Source organism: Zingiber officinale, chromosome 9B, assembly GCF_018446385.1.
Source record: "Zingiber officinale cultivar Zhangliang chromosome 9B, Zo_v1.1, whole genome shotgun sequence".
NCBI classification, from domain to species: Eukaryota; Viridiplantae; Streptophyta; class Magnoliopsida; order Zingiberales; family Zingiberaceae; genus Zingiber; species Zingiber officinale.
The window spans coordinates 16,168,361-16,191,360 of NC_056003.1; the positions used below are offsets into that span (position 1 = coordinate 16,168,361).

The 23,000-nt window shown below is 35.0% G+C and overlaps 3 protein-coding genes across 8 annotated transcripts; 2 read left to right on the top strand and 1 right to left on the bottom strand.

The window, feature by feature from the left end:
- The first annotated feature begins 462 nt into the window (after positions 1–462).
- Positions 463–1,355, top strand: LOC122022314 (transcription factor MYB4-like). Its single transcript, XM_042580276.1, has 2 exons — positions 463–614; positions 923–1,355. The coding sequence occupies exons 1-2, from the start codon at positions 482–484 to the stop codon at positions 1,054–1,056; spliced, it is 267 nt and encodes an 88-aa protein (XP_042436210.1). The 5' UTR covers positions 463–481; the 3' UTR covers positions 1,057–1,355.
- A 308-nt stretch (positions 1,356–1,663) lies between these two features.
- LOC122025314 (long chain base biosynthesis protein 1b-like) lies at positions 1,664–6,605 on the top strand. Of its 2 annotated transcripts, XM_042584098.1 has the most exons (13): positions 1,664–1,785; positions 1,886–2,096; positions 2,213–2,307; positions 2,432–2,523; positions 3,406–3,499; positions 3,590–3,662; positions 3,798–3,930; positions 4,556–4,724; positions 4,937–5,077; positions 5,155–5,250; positions 5,338–5,479; positions 6,066–6,193; positions 6,275–6,605. In XM_042584098.1, exons 2-13 carry the CDS (start codon positions 1,991–1,993, stop codon positions 6,449–6,451), a joined length of 1,446 nt encoding a protein of 481 aa, XP_042440032.1. In that variant the 5' UTR covers positions 1,664–1,785; positions 1,886–1,990; the 3' UTR covers positions 6,452–6,605. The 2 variants fall into 2 exon arrangements, with proteins under 2 accessions (XP_042440032.1, XP_042440033.1); XM_042584099.1 differs by lacking the exon at positions 6,275–6,605 and adding an exon at positions 5,633–5,713 and having other exon boundaries at positions 1,731–2,096.
- Positions 6,606–20,142: 13,537 nt separating this feature from the next.
- On the bottom strand, positions 20,143–22,626 carry LOC122024953. Of its 5 annotated transcripts, XM_042583696.1 has the most exons (6): positions 22,489–22,626; positions 21,897–22,141; positions 21,558–21,641; positions 21,119–21,222; positions 20,693–20,773; positions 20,143–20,336 (listed from the first exon to the last, which is right to left on the bottom strand). In XM_042583696.1, exons 2-6 carry the CDS (start codon positions 21,955–21,957, stop codon positions 20,307–20,309), a joined length of 360 nt encoding a protein of 119 aa, XP_042439630.1. In that variant the 5' UTR covers positions 21,958–22,141; positions 22,489–22,626; the 3' UTR covers positions 20,143–20,306. The 5 variants fall into 5 exon arrangements, 2 of the variants coding, with proteins under 2 accessions (XP_042439630.1, XP_042439629.1); XR_006123547.1 differs by adding an exon at positions 20,972–21,043 and having other exon boundaries at positions 21,558–22,608; XR_006123546.1 differs by adding an exon at positions 20,985–21,043 and having other exon boundaries at positions 21,119–21,641; positions 21,897–22,607.
- Positions 22,627–23,000: the final 374 nt, after the last annotated feature.

A 23,000-nucleotide genomic window follows, 5' to 3' on the forward strand; every position in this document is an offset into this window, starting at 1 on the left:
AGCCATGTCAAAGCAACCATTGGTGGCAAAAAGGCGAATACGCTCGCCCCCAGCGCCCCCGCCAACCCGTCCCAGGGCCAACACGGATGATCAAAGCAACCGTGCTCATATATAAAATCTAGCTATATTTTATGGTGGTAAAAGATAATTCGCTCATCCCAATACCTCCATCAGTCCGATCTTAAGTTAATACGGAAGAGATAAATCATGGATGACTAATAATCTGGGTAGTTGAATAACATATGGGGGGAGGATATACATCCGACTATTAATAATTAAGGATTTGATTCTCATACCGGCAACATCACTATGCACTAGGCTAACTAGGAAAAATCTATCTATATTTCAGACCTAGTGCCAAGTGGTGCTTTAACAAAGTAGTATGGAATGTTTCATTTCACCACGTTAGGAAATTTGATGGCTATATAAATAACTCAACTGGGTAAAGAAACCCTCGTTCAGTAATAGGAAGTCATCAAGCATGGTGAGAGCTCCTTCCTGTGAGAAGGAGGGCCTCAACAGGAGCCAATGGATGCCTGAGGAAGACAAGATTTTGATGGATTACATAAAGAAACATGGACATGGCAACTGGAGAGCTCTTCCTAAACAAGCTGGTGAGTTCATGTTCAGTTTCAGAAACACAAAAGTTTTGCTTATTTTTTAGTGTACGAGGGAGGAAAATTACGGACTTTGATTTATTTGGAGAAGGGCTTTTGATCAAGTTCAGTTTCAGGAACACCAAAAACTTTGCTTAGTTTTCATTATGTTCAGTTTCAGAAACACTAAAACTTTGCTCATTTTCAGTGTAATGAGAGGCAAAAAAGAACTAACTTTTGATCATATTCAGTTTCAGAAACACAAAAACTTTGTTTAATTTTCTCTGTAATGAGGGGGAAACGCTAAAGTTTGATCACTAACTCAGGACTTTTGAGGTGTGGAAATAGCTGCAGACTCAGGTGGGTGAACTACCCGCGGCCGGTTATCAAACGAGGGAACTTCACCAAGGAGGAAGAAGACACAATCATCCAATTGCACCAGTCGCTTGGAAACAGGTAGATCCTTTAACTTCTCACTTTTCTTGGAAACAGGCGGATCCTCTCTCCCTCTCGGGATCCGGCGGCGGCAATTTGAGGAAGAAAGACGTCCATTTTGTCCGATTGTTTAGTAGGAGCAGCGAAACATAAATTTTCTATTTTTCTTTTTGACCCAATAACTAATTAAAATGAGAAAAAGGGGCAAGCAAACGGTCAGCATGAATAGTCGTTAGCTCAAAATTCCAGTTTATTTTTAAAAAACAACTCAAACTTAATGAAATCGGATGTGCAAACATTGAAGTTTACACTGTAATATTTACAAAACGAAGAAAGGAAGATAATCTTTTTTAAAAAATAAATTTTAAAAATTGAAAAGAGAATATTTATTATTATTTGCTTGAAGATATATCAGAACTTTAGGGTGCAATCCGAGAAAACAGCTACTTTATCTCAAGGGCCATTATGAAAAATTCACCAGAAATTATATGATACGGATTTCCGAAACTACCCTCACTCCCCCCGCCTACCTACTCCTTTGTCCTCGGTCATTTCCCTGCAATGGTGTGTGTAATTTCGTCATTTCGTCGTTATCTGATAGCTTGCGGAAAATAGCGCGCCACCGTTGCTGACCATGACGATCCTTTAGTTCTCCTATTTGAAACAACGACGACCTCTTTTCTCAATCGCTTCCGCTCCATTTTTTTCTCTGTAAAATTCCCTCTTTCATTTAAGAGCAATCAGATCGAAGAAGGTATAGTTTGACGAGAAAAGATATCCTTTTTTTTGTGGTGGTGATGTTTGGTCCACTCTTCGTTCGCGTGAATAGACCTTGAAGGAGATTTTTTGTCTAGATTCGTGGAGAAGAGGAAAATCCATTGCTGAAGATAAAACATTGGTGGCTCGCATCCGTGAGTTTTGTGAAGTATTCTGCCTTCTTTTAACTCGAAGGTGGAGGTATGGCTTCGGCTGTTGTGAATATTGCCACTGCAGCTCTTGATTGGGTAGCTGTGGCTTTCGATGCTCCGTTTGCTGGGGCAGTGGTCTTTGGGGTTCATATAAATGGTATTTTTTTTTTTTTTGCACGCTGTTAAATTGAAACTTTCTATGGTAGTTTAATTGTGCCACTGTTTTTTTAACCGGACAAATTTAGCTTGTGCTGATTTTTTTCATGATCAAAGGACATCTTGTTGCTGAAGTGCTCCTCATCGCTGTCATACTGTTCCAACTCACAAGAAAGAGTTATAAGCCTCCGAAGAAACCACTTACTGAAAAGGTTCTTCTATTAGTTGAAATTTCTCTTTTTAAGCCGATGCTCACCTTTTACTTCGCCTCAAGTCCGCTGACTGTTCTAACTGTCACATGAAAATAAAATTCACTTTAACTGGTGTTCTCTGCAGGAAATAGACGATCTTTGTGAAGAATGGGTCCCCGAACCTCTTCATCCACCTATCACCAAGGAAATGAAAGTTGAGCCTCCGACTATAGAAAGGTAGAGAGAATTTTTTAACTGTTTGATGTTTATGAAGTTGAGTAAAACTTGTATAGCAAATTGATCTTTACTAATTGGAAAGTATGTGAGGTTGTGATCTGTATTAATACTTGTGAAAGTTGACTAGTTGACCACATATTCCCTAAGCACATAAAGTGTGGGAAAGATATGGATTTATACAATTATATTTTGAACATTCCCACTCATATTTGAGGGTGCAGATTGAACTATATTAGACTAGTCAAAGCCCAATACATAGACTGGCTCAACTTAATTGGGGATGTTGGGGATGCATTATTGACAGGACTTTGAGCACAAAACCTCTTGCATGGTTAACATATGAAAAATAATTGGCAAGCACTTTTTCCCCAAATTTTAAGCATATAAATGCATATACATTTATTTAAAGGCTTCAAGCAAGTCTAGAACCTAGATAAGCTCTAGGTTTATTATTTAATATGTTATGAAGAGAAAAAAACTTCATGAAACTTTGTACTTTTATGTTTATTGATTGATTTACTTTTGTTATTTATGCATGTCCATGATTTTTAATTGTTATAGAACTCATATTGGCCATTGATGTTTTGTAAAAGTTGTCATAAACCTCTTAAGATAATTAAAGTAGCTAGCAGGGCATTAATTTAGAAAATATTAATTTCTACAAAGTTGATAGAGATTATAGGACAAATTTAAATGTTATTATATACAACAAATGTCATCTTGATCTTTGCTATGCCAATCTTGAAGTATCGACCAACTTTGAAAACTATTAAAAACCATTCAATTGTTTTGTTACCCCTGTCGAGAGAAAGATAATTATATGTGAAACATTGTCATATATGCACACATTTTTTCCTACTAACAAAAAAGTATTTGTTGCAGCGCTGCAGGACCACATACAATAATTGAAGGAAAGGAAGTTGTGAACTTTGCCTCGGCTAATTATCTAGGATTAATAGGCAATGAAAACATTATTGTGAGAATCCAATCTTAATTTTGCTCTATTGTATTTCTTTTTCTTATTTCTCAGAAATATGTCATAATGAATAACAAGTTTCTGTTTCAGGATTCATGTGTTGCTTCCTTAGAGAAATATGGTGTCGGTTCTTGTAGTTCTCGTGTCTTCTACGGAACAACTAGTCAGCTTTTTTCTCTTATTAATAGTTATATGCAGTTGATTATTTTGTTCTCACCATTTTAGATTTTATATTTGGCTCATCCTTCAGAACTATACTAAAACAAAAGTTTTGAAATAATAAATTGTGCCATTGTAGATGACCACATTGATTGTGAGACAAGAATCGCCAAGTTCATGAGCACCCCAGATTCAATCCTATACTCTTATGGCATCTCAGCCATTTTCAGTGTTATACCGGCATTTTGCAAGAAGGGAGACATCATTGTTGCGTAAGCTAACTTCATGTACAACCCTTGTAGATTTCAAGTATTGTATTTTTGTCCAACTCTAAAAATGCAACATTTGTTATTTGAAGGATTGGGCTACTACTTATTCTTGACAAATGGGGGAAATATGTGCTGCTCTGAATAACTTGCTTGACCTGAAATTGTAATTTTCTTAGTAGATAGCAAGCAACAATAATGATCTTATTCCTGTAGAAGTTTCATCTCATCTATTGCTTTGACTTTTGACTACATTAAATGATCGAAATCCAAATGTTGGTGACTGAAAACCTGTCATGGATGCTTATAAATAGGTCAATAAATCATTGTTATTCCAATTTTTGGTTACTAAAATCTTGATTAATAACTCGCTAGATTTCTTAGTTGAGTGCCTTGTGCTCAGGATGCATTTCCAAGATAAAGAACATAAAAACTTTCTCTGAGTCATGAACCCCAAAAAAATTTCATCTACAAAAAATGGATAGATGACATATAATTTCCTTAGGTTCAGATTCTTCTTGTTGTTTTAGTCTAATTGAGTTATATGTTGATATTACACAAGCAGGCATACCAGACTCATTCACTCAGTTCATGCCATAATAAACTTCTTATTTTTCGCTTGATCTTTCAGAGATGAAGGTGTTCACTGGGGTGTGCAAAATGGTCTTCATCTCTCCAGAAGTAGTGTTGTTTACTTCAAGCACAATGATATGGCATCACTTGAGAGCACTCTGGAGAAATTGACTAACAAGCAAGCAGAAAAGGTCAGACGCTATATTGTTGTGGAAGCATTGTACCAGGTATTCATGACAAATTTTCATCAAGATTCCTGGTTCATCTAGTCAACAGTGACTCAATTCCTTGCAACTATTACCCCAATTTAGAGCTACTTTTGTTGTAGATGATTCATTTGTCTTACAATCCATATACAACTGCAAACAAGAAGCGCGCTGTATTTTATAGTTTATATTTTTTATGTCTAAGAGATTGCTGTGGTTATGGATAAAACCAGAATTCTGGTCAAATTGCTCCATTGAATAGTATCGTGCGGCTAAAGGAGAAGTACCATTTTCGGGTAATATTGGAAGAAAGCCATTCCTTTGGTGTACTTGGAAACACTGGCCGAGGTCTTACTGAGCATTATGGAATTCCAGTATGTCTACTAGTGCTTGTTTTCTCCACATCGTGGATGCTTTCTTCGACGTGGGCTCTAATTGGTTGATTTTGCAGATTGAGAAGATCGATATAATAACTGCTGGTATGGGAAATGCATTGGCAACTGATGGGGGCTTTTGCACTGGAAGTGCCAGAGTAGTTGATCACCAAGTAGGAAAATGTTGCTTTTGCTAATGGCAAATTGCACAATCACTTGTCTTTCATTTTCATTGGTTTTTTGGAATCTTGTTTCTGCAGCGATTGAATGGCTCTGGGTATGTGTTCAGTGCATCTTTACCGCCATATCTTGCAAATGCTGCCATTGCTGCAGTGAATTACTTGGAGGATAATCCATCAGTCCTCACGGTGTTGAGACGCAACATTTCTCTAGTATGGGAAGGTGAGTTCTTTCTCGTAAGTTGTATCTGCCGACTCATATGGTGCATCCTAAGTAAAATCTCCTTTTTACTTTCCAATCCTAATTGATACCAAACTAGGACAACCTGCAGTGGAATATCATGTTCACAGCTGACCATGGAATTCATGTTTGTAGTGAATTGTATATGTTTACTGGACATCACTTGTGTTCATGTGTTCATCATATTCAGAGGTTCCCTTTTCTGATTGAATAGCTGTAAGTTCTAATTTGTTTTTTTTTTCAGAAAATGAATTGCAATCTTTACCATTGCTTCTTGATACATGGTGGACCAAAGAAAACTCTAGTTCATGTAAGAAAAAAAAAGTGGATTTAAATGACTTAAACATTAGTAATGATAATCTTTCGTAAAATTAAATGGAAGGATAAGATCCATTTGATCTACTCAAATAATTGCTATAATTGATAAACATAACTTGAGGAAGTGGATACTGAACGAGACTTGCCAAAGAGGATATTTTTTTTATTCTGCGTGTTTTTATTTGTAGAATGTAAAATATTCAAGTAAATATTCCCTACTTTACTAGAAACTTAACCCTCTGAGATGCAGGCTTGTCAGATGTACCAGGATTGATAATTGCAAGTGATCCACTGTCTCCTATTGTCATCCTAAAACTGAAAAATTCAACAGGATCCTTAAAAAGTGACTTGGAACTCCTTAATAAGATCGTCGAAAGGGTCAGTAGATGAATGATCTTAAGTTCTTAACAAGATACCAAATTGTCATTCCTTTGTAATAACATGCCTAGCTTGGACCAGGTACTGGTGGAGGATTCTATTCTCATTGTGAGCACGAAAAGGTCGGTTCTTGATAAATGCCGCCTTCCTGTGGGCATACGTTTGTTCGTCTCTGCAGGCCACAATGAATCTGACATCAAGAAAGTTTCCGAGTCTTTGAGAAGAGTAGCATGTGAAAATTGGCCAGATATAGTTTGAAGTCTTTGAACAGTACGGCTTTGAATGGAGAAAAGAGGGACTTTTCATAGCTAATTTCTTTTTTTTTTAAATGACAAATTTTAGACACAATTATTAAATTAGGACATGTAGATTAAATGGTTATTGAAATCCTGAATTTGGATGTCTTATTGAAGTAAGTATTATGTAATTGGATAGATGTAATGGTCCTTTGGTTGGATAAAAATATTTTTTTTAAAAGAACACTATAAGAAATTTGGAATTCAATCACACCTAATGGACAACGGTTTTTCAAAAAATTGTTATGTTTTTTCATTTAACAACTATTTTATTAAAAACTGTTATTGTTGACCGTGTTTTATTGAAAATAAATAATGATTTTTAAAAAATTGTTGTCTTCTGTACGTCAAAGACAACGTTTTTTTTTTTAAATAGTTGTCTATGAGATTTGTTTTTGGCATACGACAATAGTTTTAATCACCGTTGTCTATTAGCGTTGCTTACATGTTAACAAACAACAATTTTATTAAATTATTGTCTATGTGCGTGTTTTGGATCTAAGACTACAATGTTATCTTTGAAAATTATTTTTTAAAAAAATAGTCGAACATAGTTATTTACCCATTTTCATGGACAGTATTGTCTTCATAGAATGTTTATCTATGTTCATTTTCACGGATGAAGTGAAATTTATATCCCTAGATGTTTTCTCTTTTACGATGAAGTTTGTGGTCTATTTGAGTTGGATGAATTTATTCAAATAGTCTAAGGGCAAATTTTAAATTTTCTACCTAACTATGGTACTGCATAAGTTTCTTAGCTTTTTTTTTTTTTTTATCACATTGCTAAATAATAGGAGGAATCACATAAAATGGTGCCACCAAAAACCCGTGTACCAATCCTAATCATGTGCTTCTACCCGACAGTGCCCGCCATCTTCTCTCCTTCCACTCCACCGCGGTCCCAAGTTCACAATCGCCGTGGCTCGCCAGTAGCCCAGATCAGGCTTTGACCCGACATTATAACAAATATGACTTTTCGCAGCACATCAACAACACACTGTTAGAGCACGCCATTAATAATAGTTTTTACACAACGCCCAATTATGTGCGCTGTGCATAGTATAGTGTTTATACAAACAATGATTTGCAGAAAAAAATATACTGTCAATAAACTTTTGTACGTGTAGAGTGCGCTATTAAAATTTAATATTAATGGTTTGTAAAGTGATATTATCATAATAAATATTATTAAAATATTTACCACGTACAGATCTAGTACGCTGTTAATAGTCTTTAAATTTATTTAAGAATTGGCTGAATTCCTTAGCGAATTGCCTTGCCTCTCGTCCTTTTTTTCTCCAAATTTGCGGCGTTTCTCTAACTCTGCCCTCAGTTAACCTAAATCTTCATTCTTCCTACTTGGGCTATCTACATTTTCTCTGCACCACAAGCATCTTCTCCCTTTTTCTTCGTCGCGCATCAATGGTGGCACGACTGCGAGCGGCTTCACGACTAGGGATGTAAATGAATCAAGCCGCTCATGAGTTATTCGAAGCTTGATTCGAAAAAAACTTGTTTAAGCTCATTTAATGAGGCTCGTTAAGATAAACAAACCAAGCTTAAACTTCAGAATATTCGGCTCGTTAGCTCGTGAACATATTCGTTAAGCTCATGAATCAACTTTTAAATAAAAAAAATAATAGTTTTGATATTAAATTTATAGATATTACACTCTACTTATGAAAGAGATAGACAAATATATTAAATTTCTTTATTAGAATAAAATTATAAATTTTAATAAGAATATTATAATTTTTTCTAAATATATAATTTAATTTTTAATGAATATTTAAATTCATAATTTATATTTATTAAGCTCGTTTATGTTCGATAAAAACTCGAATAAGCTCATGAGTCATGAATATATTCGTTAAATAAAGCTCGAGTTCAGCTCGATTATAAACAAGACAAACTCAGGGCCGCTCCTTTCTTTGTACCTCTTGCTTAAATTAATTTGTAGATTTTAGAATTGAGAAATTTTATAGTAAATTAATATTCTGAAATTAATTTTTAGATTTTGGAATTGGATAACCACCAACTTAGTATTGTGTAGAATATGTGAATTGTAATTTTGTGTTATAGGAAATTTGTGTATTTATATCAATATGAATATATATGTCTTAACTTAACTAAACTTGAGCATTTATCTGTAACTTGAAATTATATTTTCTTTGTTTGTTAAGCAAATCCATATACCATGCCTCCCAAGTACATGTCTGGATATCAAAAGAAGAAAAAAAAGCTGAGAATAGAATCATTAATTCAAAGTCAAGCTGGAGATATCAATAAGTACTTTACTCCCAATCTTGTAAAGAGTAAAAATGTGGCTGAAAATTTGTTGAAAAACGAAGAGGATATGGGATTAAATGATGATGATAAAGTGCTTGAACCTATTAATATGGATGAAATGGTTAACAATAATAATGAAGAGGTTCTTGAATCTCTCATTGTAGATGAATCTAATTTTTTTGAGAAAGATGATGAGCAAGTTCAACATGAAACTTTAAGTCAAGAGATTTGTTCTGATGATCCAGGAAAGTGAGATAATATTGATCAAAAAATTAGAGACTTTTTGGTGGAGAGAGGTCCAAAGAGAGATGCTTGTACGTTGTTTCCAAAAGATAGTACCAACAGACATTTTAATGTATTGCATTATAAAAGAATTTTGTCAAACGGGGAGGAAAATGATAGAAGATGACTATTATATTCAATTTCTTTGGACAAATTTTTTTGCTTTTGTTGTAAACTATTCAAAAAGCAAAAGCACGAGATTGGTACTCAGTTAGCTAATGAAGGATACAACGACTGACATAATTTGAGTCGTTGTCTTACATCCCATGAAGCGAGTAAGGAGCATATGGAGTGTATGACTAATTGGCTTGAATTAGAAAGAAGGTTGCACAAGAATTAGACAATTGATGCAAGAGCACAGGTACAATTGAACAAAGAAAAAGAACACTGGAAACATGTGTTACATAGGATAATTGCTATTGTGCAAAGACTAGCAAAAAATAACTTGGCCTTTAGAGGAAGTTGTGAGAAGCTTTATGTTGAAAACAATGGTCTCTTTCTGCAAATGGTTGAAATGATTGCTGAGTTTGATCCAATAATGAATGAGCACCTTCGGCGTATTAAAGACCATGAAACTTATACTACATATCTCGGTAGCAGAATTCAAAATGAATTGATAGAAATGTTGGCAGGTGAGGTAAGAAAGAAATTACTTGCAAAAGTCAAAAAAGGCAAAATACTTTTCAGTTATCTTAGATTGTACTCCAGATATTAGTCATAAGGAGCAAATGTCTCTTATCATAAGGTGTTTGGATGAGTCAGAAAATTCAACAAAAGTGAAAGAATACTGGATAGAATTTTTAGAGGTGGATGACACTTCTGGGCTTGGACTTTTTACGCATCTTAAGGATGCTTTAATCCATCTTGAGCTTGATATTGATGATATACGAGGTCAAGGATATGACAATGGATCTAACATGAAAGGGAAACACAAAGGTGTACAAAGAAGGTTGCTTGAAATAAATCCCAGAGCCTTTTATACTCCTTGTGGTTGTCATAGCCTTAATTTGGCATTATGTGATATGGTGAACTGTTGTCCTCAAGCTATGTCATTTTTTGGAGTAATATACAACGCATTTATACATTATTCTCCTCTTCTACGAAGAGATGGAGAATTTTTAAAGATCATGTAAAGGGTTTGACAGTTAAGCCATTGTCACAAACACGCTGGGAAAGTCATGTTGAGAGCGTGAAACCTATAAAAGAACAAACTGCCCAAATTAGAGATGCTTTACTTGACTTAACAAATGATACTGAAGATCCCAAAACAAAAACTGAAGCAGAGTCCTTGGCATTATATGAACTTGAGAAGTTTGAATTCTGACTTGGTGTGGTAATTTGGTATAAGTTGTTATTCGCAATTAACACTGTGAGTAAATTTCTTCAATCCGAAAATATGGATATTGATGCTGCTATCAAACTCTTGCAAGGAATTATTATATTTCTTGAAGAGTATGGAGAATCTGGTTTTGATAAGGCAATGGTTGAAGCTAAAGAAATGGCAAGTGAAATGGGTATTGAAGCAGTATTTCGAGAAAAGCGAGTTGTTTGTAGAAAAAAACAATTTGATGAAAGTAGTAGTACATAAATAGCATTGTCAGCAGAGGAGTCCTTCAAAGTTAACTACTTTCTCTTTATAGTTGATCAAGCTCATTCATCTATTGAGTCTCGATTTGCACAATTTAAAAAATATCAGGAAATATTTGGTTTTCTATTCAATGTGGAGAGGTTACAACGTTCTGATGATGAAAGCTTGTTGAGGTCTTGCAAGAATCTTGAAAGTTCTCTTGCACATAGTGGTTGTTCTGACGTTAATGGAGATGATTTGTTTTCAGAGTTAACATTTTTAAAGTGCTATTTACCAGAGGAATCAAAATCAACTATTGATGTATTAGATTATTTGAAAAAGATGGATGATTGTTTTCCAAATGCTCATGTTACTTACAAAATCTTGCTGACAATACCAGTTACAGTAGCAAGTGCAGAAAGAAGTTTCTCAAAGTTGAAGCTTATCAAAACTTTTCTTCGATCGACCATGTCACAAGAAAGATTGAATGGGCTAACTATGTTATCAATTGAAAAAGAAATTATTGAACAACTTGATTATACAGACTTGATTAATATTTTTACCGCCAAAACTGTAAGGCGAGTTGTCTTTAACTGACAATTTTCAATATGTTTGTCATTACTATTTAGTTATGATTGAAATATTTAGACTATTGTACATGGTATTGTATTGTATTGTATTATATATTGTATTTAAATTTGTTGATTTAATTCAAAAAAAAATCACTATAAAGTAGCATGATTAATATAGGGGCCTGTTTTCTAAGTTAGACTCAGACCAAAAAACTAATAGGATCGGCCCTAGACAAACTCAAACATTCAAAAGTTTGACTCAGCTTGGCTCGATTACACCCCAATTCACGACCGCTTAGTGTGGTTGCTAGCAGTCTAGTGAGGCAGCCACCTCGCGATTGCACATGGAAAATCGCTACTCGCGCCCACGCGAGGCGGCCTCCCACTTGCCGCTGCGCAACGCTGTTACACGAGCAGACTCCTTGCACGGTCGCGCGAGTTGGCTGTGCGGCCGCTCGAGTAGACGCCTGGCGCGATCGATTGCGGCCTCAATTGGCTGCATAGCCACTTCGCATGGCCTCCTCGCATCTGCTTGCATGAGGCAGCGCCACATCATTCTCTTTCTACAATGATAGATTCGAAGAAGGAAGGATCGAACTACAAAATTGTCAATGATATCAGAAATAAAATGTCTATAATTCTATCATTTCTCACCTAAGGCACCTGTTTGTTCTCCATAACAACTCTTGCAACCAGTTGTGTATGCTTTTGGAAGGTATCTGTTTTGAAGTATTCTGCAAAAAAGGTGAATTCATACAAAATTTTGTTATCAATATATACATTTTTACTGCAAGTATTTTTTCTAGTAAGTTATATGATGGTTTATTAATTTCCTTATTTTAATATATAAATTTCAAATGTTTGTCTTGACAGGTGAGGTATCATTGTCCAGAGGAGGAGATTGCTTTAGGTGGTAGTTGCTGGTTATAGGATTACTTACGAAGAAGTGGAGCATCCGGTTTCTTACTTCCTCTCTCTAGTGGAGCAGATAGTTCAAGTGTTTTTGCCATTGTTGGTTGTATGCCCCAGCTTGTAATAAAAGGTGTGTTCTATATTCATGTTAATGCTATTTTAGGATTTTTCATGTCAGTGTTTTTACTGGAAGATGCTGTTTATGAAAACAATTGCAATTTACTGTCATCACTTTTCTGATTGTTCTCTTTCAGTCACTTGTTGCTCAGAAGCATAAAAATGTGTCTTATTCCTTGAAATCTTGTTATTGAATGACAGAATTCTATAAAAATGAAATCCACTTAGCAGATTTCTATTGAACTGTGGCACTTTTGTTTTAATTGATTCAATATCATACAGAGTTGTACATATCATCCCTAATTAATCACATATCATTAGCACTGACATATAGGGTTCGACTCCAAAACAAACAGACACACAAACAAAAAGAATAGAGAATTCTCATTTCATTTATTCAGGACTTTTTATAATTAGGTGAGGTTTCTGATTTGCATTTGTTTTTTGTTTTTTGTTTTTTTTTTTTACATATATGATGTTGTGGGTGAAAGTATTGGTGTTCATGTTAGTTATTTCTTGTAACTTCTGCTCTCCTATCTCACAGATAATAGTCTCTGCTCACAAATTATCTGTTTCCTTTTAACACTAAGCCTCCAATTTAGTTTCTTGTTTCTTATCATTATTTTTAAAAAATATTGACTTAGAAGGTCATGGATGCTATCTATGTCAGTGCTTAAGGATCTTGTCTCCATTCATTGCCTTCCTCATTTTCTCAATTAAAAATGATTATACTCCATCTCTCTATAATTTGTGAAGCTCAGATCATGTAGATTTCTATGTCCTTTACTGCTTTTAGGAATAATATGTTGGAACAATTTAAGGGTCCCATGTTTTGATGTTTGGGTAAAAGTTTAAGTTAGGTTTATTGTTGTATTTGATATGTATTGTAAGTATGCAGGATACAGGTACAACAACGTAAGTTCAAGTATGACTTAGCAATGAAGGAAGTTCCGGAGGTGCGACGACCTCTTGGCAAAGGAAGACCCGACGACAATGACAAGCCGATAGAAGCTCTAGAAGGCAAGGCGTGAAGGATGAGGAGGCATCCGAGGGATGCGAGGTTGATGGAGGAGGCTAGAAGGCTAGATCTAGGTTGTGCGGGTAAGGACGAGTGCATGAGAAACTGTAATTAGGGTAAAATTCTAGTGTTACTGAAGCAGTAACGTAACGTTACTATTTGTTACTGTAGCAGTCAACTGGTGTTTTCATTAGTCGACTGGTACCCGACCGTTGGCTTGCAACGGTCGAATTCACTTAGTATCAGTCGACTGGTGGTTGTACGAGTCAACTGGTGGCGGGAAAACAACTTAGTGTTTTTCTCCCGAGCTCTATTTAATAGAGCTTAGGGCGCTTGGGCATGGTTGACGAAATAGAGATGGTTAACCCCTATTAGTAGTCTTCTTAGTTCTTGTGTATGATCTGTGTGTACGTGATCAAGGTTGTGGTGAGGGTTCTTCACCCACAAGGAGATCGTGTTAGTCGAAGGTTTTCTAGGGATTGATCCACCGATGGATTGAGGTTTCATCCACCTTACAGACACATTGTGAAATAGGAACAAGTTATCTCCAAACCATATAACCAAACGTATTAAGGTTTGATTCGTTTTCTTCTTGCTTAGTGCTTAGGGTTTAGCTTTTTATTGTTAGTATTGCTTCTGTATTTCCGTTGCGTGCTAACGAGTATAGGAAGCGACGTTTTGGGTGAGACACTATTCACTCGCCCTCTAGCGGATGTCAAGGACTTAACATAATATGAGTAGGTGCGGAAATGTTAGATTACTAGTTTCATTTATATTTCAAGTTATAAATCAAGTGTAGGTAGAACATAAAAAAATGCCGGAGGTTTTTATTTGATTTTTAACATGAGGGAAATAACATCGGACCATACATGCCTAATGGGAAACGATACTTATGTGTTGATTTCTAACCTAGATAAATCTACTGTTTTATGACAATGAGTAACTCAGATAATAAGGGCGCAGGCTACGGTATGGGCATTTAGTTTATTTCCTATGAGTAGCTATGGTAATGAAAAATTCTTTTGTTAAGAAATTGTAACACGGGCACTAAGATTTACATGCTACAGTTGCATATCAAGGTTGATGGGTGAATAGAATGTTTAGGTGTGAAGCATGCTTATAAACTCTATCACGTGAGTTACATGGTTATGGACAAACCTTGTTTAAATGCTTTGGTATGTTAAGAATTCCTCCTTTTACATAATGTGCTATGTATGTATGTATGTATGTATGTATGTATAAGGTTAGGGAAATATTTAATGCACCTTGATGGTAGGTAATTTATGCTGGTTAATGTCTGTGTTGCTTTAATCGAGTTCGCATATTCTATACTTGTCTTGATGCATTAATTAGTTCATATATATTATAGAAAATATGCATGAGTGGGTTCCTCTTCTTGGTTTTTAATCTGTTAATAATGCTCTAGGGAAATATATGCCATGAGTTCATGCTTTAATGTGTTAATGGGGCGCTATAGAAATATATGCTTGAGTGGGTTCGTCTTCAAGGCTTTGAGGAGGTTTTATAAAAGTGGTATGAATGCTAGTCACTAATTAGAATATGTCATGTAGGTTGGGAGTTCAACAATCCTCCCTGTTAAATTTAGAATTTATTATTATGGCAGTAATGTTTTTACGATATTTTAGCATAGGTGTATATATAAGAATTAAATAAAAAATTGAATGCAATTGGATGTTGGTTGCAAGTTTACGTTAGATATGAGTATGGATAATCAGGTTTTAATGATTATGCATGATATGGATTTTATGATAATTAATAATTGTACTTGTTATAAATTTTATGGTAATTAATGATTATGCATGTTACGTATTTTTATGATAAATAATAATTGTGCATGTTATGCATTTTATCATGAGTTAAGTTATAAACCGAGGACCTAAACCCGAGGAGCTCACCAAATCTACGTAGTTGAGTATGATCAGTGTCCATAACCTAGGGGCTCATCAAAATCTATGCGGTTGAGTGTGACCGGTGTCCATAGCCCGGGAGCTCACCATAACCTACGCGGTTGAGTGTGATTGGTGTCCATAGCCCGGGATCTCACCAAAATCCACGCGGTTGAGTGTAATCGGTGTCCATAGCCCGGGAGCTCACAAGAACCTACGCGGTTGAGTGTGACTGGTGTACATAACCCGGGAGCTCACCAAAACTACGTGATTGAGTGTGATCAGTGTCCATAGCCCGAGAGCTCATCCAAAAACTATGTGGTTGAGTGTGACCGGTATCCATAGCTCGGGAGCTCACTAAATTTCATGTAGTTGAGTGTGATCGGTGTCCTTAGCCCAAGAGCTCGCCTATCCCACGTGGTTATGCTTATGTACGTGCTTATATACATGCTCATGACTAAATCTATTCTTATATGTATGTTTATGTCATGCAAATATGCTTATGATTATACTTATATACATGCTCATGATTCAACCTATTTTTATGTGTATGTTTATAACATGCAAGTATGCTTATGTCGATACTTAGGGACATGCCGGTGACCAAGTCTATTATTATGCCTAGTTCATTTACATGCTTATGTTTATGCTCTCATGTTTATGTCGATGCCTATGCTTACGTTCATGATATGTTAGCAGGAAGGTGCCTAGTAAACTAGAATGTGGTTTCCTCAGTACATTGAATTATAGGCGCTAAGTATTGTTTACCACGGTTTTAAAATGTGTTGAGTCTCTCGACTCACAGACTTTGACTTTTTTTCAGACAACGAAACCAATGAGGCTGGAGGTATTGACCAGTAAGCCAGCTCGGAATAATGGTAGTACAACCCGAAGATCTTCCAGTTTAATTCTGCATTTAGCTATGCTTATTTTTCTTCAAGTTGTTTATGTAATTTTATTTAAACCAAGAACCATTATGAAAGTATAAGTATGTGACATTCGTAATTTATGTATTATAAAAAATAATTAGAGACGTTACACAATATATATTACCTTTCTTAAGTCTTTCATCTCTGGCGTAACGGGCAGGGGTTGATTCTCAGGAACTGACGACCTGAGGTTTACCCCGCCATGCGCTATGGCTTGTGTACCTGCATGAACCTCCCTCCATATCCGTGAGGTCGACACTAGGGGGACCGCTAAGGTAACGGATCTACCTTTTTTTTTTTCTTAAGTCTTTCAAGTTTTACTATAATAGTCTCCTTAATTCGATCGTCATTTTCACAGGTTCACTTTTCTGATTGAATAGCTGTAGATTCTATATTTTTTTTCTCAGTAAATGAATTGCAATTTACCAAAGAAAACTCTAGTTCATGCAAGAAGAAAAAAGGATTTAATGACTTATACATTAGTAATGATAGTCTTACATAAAATTAAATGGACAGATATACCAAATCCATTTGATCTCAAATAATTATGATAAACTTAACTTAAGGAACTGGATACTGAACTAGTCTTCCCAAAAAGGATATTTTTTTTTTAGTTTCGATATGATTTTTATCCCTAGAATGTAAAATATTCAAGTAAATATTTCCTACTTTGCTAAATTTGACCCTATGAGAGTGCAGGCTTGTCAGATGTACAAGATTGACAATTGCAAGTGATGCATTGTTTTCTATTGTCATCCTAAAATTGAAAATTTTAAAAGGATTCTCAAAAAATGACTTGGAACTCCTTAATAAGATCGCCAAAAGGGTCAGTTGTCGAATGATCTTAAGTTTTTAACTAAACACCAATCTACGCATTCCTCTATAATAACATGTCTGGCTTGGACCAAGTACTGATGGAGGATTCTATTTTCATTGTGAGCACGAAAAGGTCAGTTCTCGATGAATGCTACCTTCCGACGGGCATTCATTTATTCGTTTCCACATGCCACACTAAATCTGACATCAAAAAGTTTCTAAGTGAGAAGAGTAGCATGTGAAAATTTTACTTTGAAAATTTTTTAACTTCAACAATTTTGTTTTTGAATGAAGAAGAGAGAGAGGGGAAGTTATGCAAGTGAGTTATACTTTTTAAAGTTTTTTTTAAAAATAACAAAATTCTAGACCCAATTATTACACTGGGACATAGATTAAATGACTATTGAGTTACTGAATTTGAATGTCTTATTTATGTAATTATTATATATTTGGGTAGATGTAATATTGTTTTTGTTAGAGAGTTTTTAAAATAATTTCTTCATAAATTTAATATCAATTTTATTTATTTAGATAGTATAGTTGAATATATAGATGTAACTTTTTTTTAATTTCAATTCCTTATTAATTATCTAACTTAAAAAAACTAATATTTTTTTTATCCAATTGGTAATATATTTTTAAATAACATTACAAATTTAGAGTAGCTATTATGAAAAAGATATAATTCTTATATTGAAAATTATTAATAAATTTTAAAAATTAAAATTATGAACAGTATACATTTACATTCAAAAATTATTTAATATAAATATTATCAAAATTAATTATTTAAATTCCTTTTGTGACTACTTTGTCCCACACATATTCAGTATGGTATATCAAAAAATTTGTATGAAATCATATACCATAGTAAAAATTAATTCGATACAAAAAAGTTTATACCGATATTGTATTGAAAATTCTATATATCAAAATTTCGGTATACTAAATTTTTAATAGTTATAAATTATATATCATTCATATCAAAAATTTCAGTATACCGAAAATAATAAAATATTAAAAAAATAGATCTCATGCCGATAATCTAAATTGCACCGAACATGTGTTTTTTCAATCTTTTTTTTTCCTATATTTTAGTATATCAAAATACCAAAACATTATACATTTCATATCGATATTAAAAATTTCGATATACTGAAGTTTTCATTATGAACTGAATATATCGATATGTTATATATGATATATCAAAATTTATAATATTGTTTTCACTTCTAATGTAAGGTTCCACTTGCTTTGTATGTATAAATGGGAAATTTAGTACTTTGAAGGTTGATTTCAATGTATAAATTGGGAATTTAGTTCTTTGAAGGTTGATTACTAACAACATCTAATTTAAGTTAACAGGGTAGATGGGATGGGCTTGTTGGGACATTGGGGGCCCACAATAAGGAGAAGAGTTTAAGGTTTAGAAAAGTAAAATAGGGAAAAGAGGAGGAGCAATCGGGATGGGGGTGATATGCACAGAGTGAGAGGTGACGGTGATCCGATCTTCTCTAGGGGAGAGGGAGTTCCGACAGTAAGGGAAAGACAAGTATTTCTCCCTTTAGATATGGATGTGGGTTTCCTTTAGATAGACGGGTGGAAACTTTCGAATAATGTCCTTTCTTCGTTGCTAAAGTTCTTGTGTGATTTATACTCCAGATTTCTGTGAGATGTTTTGGTTTTTCAATAATCTTCGTATTTCTTTGTTTTAGTTTTGTTTTCATTAAATGAACTAGGGAGTAGATTGGCAGATGTCTTTTTCCGTTGGATTTTTACCTTACGGTGGATTTCCAAATGCCGATCGATTACGGGAGGGTAGATTCAGAATTTGAAACTATTTTCATCTGTTGGTGATGATATGGTGGTCTAATTTGGGGAGGTTATAATGAAATTTTGTTATAAGCACTAAGTGAATTTTGTGAATACACTTCACCACATTTTACTTAAATAATTAATAATTATAAAGTAATATATGATAATTAACTTCGGTATTAAATTTGATATAGTAAATGCCATTTTAAACTTTATAAGTTAAAAAATACCAGTCTTACTTATAAATTTTTTGATATTTTACTTCACAATATTTATTTAATGTAGTAATTAAAATTAATATACCTATGCACTGAATTAATAAGTTTAAATTAGTAAAAATATTTTTCTCCTTCAATAATAAATTGAACTGATTTATAATTTTCCCACTTGTTTTTGTTAAAATCTGAACTCACCTGCATGTTTTTTTCTCTTCGCTTCTTTTCCTTTCCTCACCTTTCCTCTCTGCAGTGGCGCCACTAGGTTGCATTCATCTCCAAATAATATGGTGATCTCATTCCATCTTATCGTCTCTAGATTTGAGCTTTTCAACTTTCAACCATGGTCCATGGTCTATGGCGTCGACTACAAAAAAATAGGATTTTGGGAACAAATTTTGGGATGAATTTGTAAAAAAAAATTCGTTGCAAAATTTTTTACGACAAATTTTGGGACGAAAATATAATCGTCGCTAATCTGTTGTTGCTAATTTTTGTGACGAAAAGTTGAAAATTCGTTGCAAATTCTGCGACGAATTTTATTTTCGTCCCAAAATTCGTCGCAGATTTGGGACGAAATTCTCTTTTCGTTGCGAAAAAGCTCGGCCAAAAAAAAATTTACCTTCACAGATTTGCGACAAAAATAGATTTTCGTCCCAAATTTGCGACGAAGTTTGGGACGAATTTGGGTTCATCCCCAATTTGGGACGAATCAGGTTTCGTTCCAAATTCAGGACGAATCTGGATTCGTCTCGAATTTGGATTCGTCTCGAATTTGGAACGAATCTGGATTCGTCCCGAATTTGGAACGAATCCAGATTCGTCCCAAATTGGGGAAGAACCCAGATTCGTCCAAAAATTCATCGTTGATTTGGAATGAAAATCTAGAAAAAATTCAACAAGAGAACATATTTACAATCGCAGATTTGTGACGAAAATAAAGTTTCGTCTCAAATCTGTGACAAAATTTGGGACGAATTTAGATTCATCCCAAAATTTATCCCAAAATTCGTCTCAAAATTCATCCCAAATTTATGATAATTTTGCAACGAAAAGATTTCATCACAAATTTTGTCCCAAAACAAGAAAAAATTCCAATGTCTCCCCTCTTTTTCCTTTTATCCTGTTTACATATTTACATATCAAATACATCGACACATTCAATTAAACATATTCAAAACATCCATATCAACATTCCAAGAAGTCATTCAAAATTAAACACATCATATTCATACACAAATAAACAATATCCAAACAACAAGTCATATAATATGCAAAATACAAAGGTCAACAAGTCATAATCCAAACAACAAATCTAACAAGACATCCAAAGCAAAAAAAAAAAAAAAGACAATACAAATCATCATCCCGAGCTTCATTTGCCTTCTTTTCCTTTCTTCTTTTCCTGCATCAAATTACAAATAAATAATAAGTAACATTTATAACAAAAAAAAAATGTATCTAACATATCAATGATATCTACATCTAACATTTAGAACAAATTAAACAAAACTTAAATCATTATCATAATATATCCAAGGCTTAATGGTAAAAAATATTATTCATCCTTATTTGTATGAAACATATACATAAATGAAATGAAACTTATAACTAAGCGTTAAAAAAAATGTGTAGGTCATGAAATAAAAAATACAGGTATCAAATGTTCCATGACATAATAAAAGTATCAAAACATCTATAGCTAAATTTACATGGATTAGTAGAGTAAAAAATATACAAACAAACAAGTAAAACTTCCACCTTGATAATTCCAATAGCAGCTACAACTTTTTTGATTGCTTGTCCGGTTGCCTTCAACACAATCACCTTCAAACTTCTTTCCTGTATGGAAACACACATTCATTATTCATAGAAGTTACAATATATCAACAATGTCAGAGTACGAAAAGTATACAAGCATGTAGAAAGTTTCCTATAACGTCGAACTCAACCATAAGAACTTAGAAAAGGTTTAGGATCTAAATAACAATGGCAGTAGAAAATTAATACACATTAGAGGGGGGTCATGTTCATCCATACATGCATACAATACCTCAAAAGGAATACACATTTCCGATGAATGGTCATCTCTGATATGTTCTAGTTTGTATTCTGGACAAAGGAAGCATGCATGTTATCAGGAGACATCAATACCATCTGTAAAAGGCTAGAGTTTGAAAATGTCACCTCTAGTTTAGGCTCTATTCTGCTATTGCTGCACATGTTGTCTGCACATGTTGGATCCGCAATCTCAGGAAACTTGTTACTTTCAATCTTAGGCAAGATTGTATCTGAAAGATTTCCAGGTTTGGAGCCCATGATTAGTTCAAGTAATATAAGACTAAGGCTGTAGATGGCATAAGTATCATGAGAGACCACGAATGAGTAGGATCCATCGACAAGTCCAGATTTGAGGAACTTGAAACCAGTAACTTTGGCAGAATAGTAAGTGTCTATAAGTATGTCACTGGTCTTGAGATCTTCAATATAATTTGATATTGATATTTCGTATTACAGGTATGCAAGGGCACTTGCAATTTCAGAAGCAATATTCATTCTGAGGTGCCAGCAAGATCCGGAGATGTAAAAATATACAATTGAAACAAGATAGATAATGGGCACGTACCAACAAGAATAACCATTCTTTTTCTGCAAAACCTCCCCTTATAGCACCCTACGTCATTCTCATCTTGAGGATCATTGCTACAAGCTTTAAATGAAATTAAATTTTGTTTACAAAAATCTTAGTAATAGAAAAAAAACATAGTAATAGAATGCTTAGTTAGCAAAAGATTCGAACAAGTAAACCATCGTAATGAAACCTATTGAGAGAAAACAAGCTATATACAAAAACGGGAAAGAAAAGCAACAAATCAAAATGCTATCTTTCTTTTTGTTTGTTTGTTTGTTGTATTGGAATGTAAGGCAGTGAATATAAATAATGACTCGAGTCCAGCAATCTCACATTTAAGACATCCAGTGCCCCCACAAAACCATCTCCAGTGAATCCCGGTGCGTAAACGCATCAAAAACCACCACGCACAGCAGTGGAGTTGACCACCAATGCGCCAGCCACAACAATTGACAAGAGAAGAAAAGGGGCGACCTGGCTGAGGGCGGAATGAAAGACTAGGGTGTCCTTGCCCTTGACAGCGTGGACGAGGTCCGACATCCTCTCTGAGAAAGTGTCACTGGCATAGTGAAGTGACCCTGCGATGTGGGCGTCGTAACTCCTCTCATAGTCCCTGAAGGCAGTATGCATTCGGTGCACCTAGGGGCCGGCAGCGGCCACCCCGGCCTGGCAGCGGCCAGGGGGCCACAGCGGCCCAGGGGGCGGCGATCGGCCGCCAGCGGCCCTCCTGGCCAACCAGCAGCCGCCTGGGCCACCAGCGGCCGACAGGGGGCCGCCAGCGGCCGACCCTGGTCGCCAGCGGGCCAGCCAAGGCCAGATCCGGCGCCCCGCAGTTGCCGTGCAAGGCCAGCCGCGCCGACCAGGCACGGCTGGCCGCAGTGCGCCGAAAATGCCGGAGAGGTGAGGGGAGAATAATGAAACTTACCTGCCGGAGACATCGACGAAGAAGAGGGATTGCGCGCTGCTGCCGTCACCGAGTTGAGAAGAGAAGAGGAGATAGAGAATTTTGGCATGGATCGGGAATATTAGGGCAAATTTGGGACGAAATCGTTCGTCCCAAATTAGGGACGAATTTCTAAATTCGTCCCAAAATATATATTAATATATATTTCAAATAATATTTCATAAAATTGAAAGATACCTTATAGAGCTTGGAATCATATGAAACAAGTTTTTATAAGTTTATATCGTTCTTCTGATCTCAAAAATGGCCTCAAACATAATTTTCACCCAATATACTAACATTTATAGATTTTTTGGACAAGGATTAGATATTTCATTTTAAAAAATTCATTAACCTCAATATATTTGGTGAAAAAATTGTTTGAGGCCATCAATGTGATCATGAGATCGATACGAACCCATAGAAACTTGTTTCGTGCGATTCCGAGTTCTCTAGATCCACCTTCCGTATTTTATACGTATTTATTTTGATTT

Coding starts and splice junctions, on each gene's coding strand:
- LOC122022314 (XM_042580276.1), top strand. CDS start 482: ATGGTGAGAGCTCCTTCCTGTGAGAAGGAGGGCCTCAACAGGAGCCAA. Junction 615..922: donor AGCTCTTCCTAAACAAGCTG/GTGAGTTCATGT, acceptor TCACTAACTCAG/GACTTTTGAGGTGTGGAAAT.
- LOC122024953 (XM_042583695.1), bottom strand. CDS start 22,576: ATGCCAAAATTCTCTATCTCCTCTTCTCTTCTCAACTCGGTGACGGCA. Junction 21,642..22,488: donor TTCGTCGATGTCTCCGGCAG/GTAAGTTTCATT, acceptor TTTCATTTAAAG/CTTGTAGCAATGATCCTCAA. Junction 21,223..21,557: donor AAGAATGGTTATTCTTGTTG/GTACGTGCCCAT, acceptor GAAATCTTTCAG/ATACAATCTTGCCTAAGATT.
- LOC122025314 (XM_042584098.1), top strand. CDS start 1,991: ATGGCTTCGGCTGTTGTGAATATTGCCACTGCAGCTCTTGATTGGGTA. Junction 2,097..2,212: donor CTTTGGGGTTCATATAAATG/GTATTTTTTTTT, acceptor TCATGATCAAAG/GACATCTTGTTGCTGAAGTG. Junction 5,251..5,337: donor CCAGAGTAGTTGATCACCAA/GTAGGAAAATGT, acceptor TTGTTTCTGCAG/CGATTGAATGGCTCTGGGTA.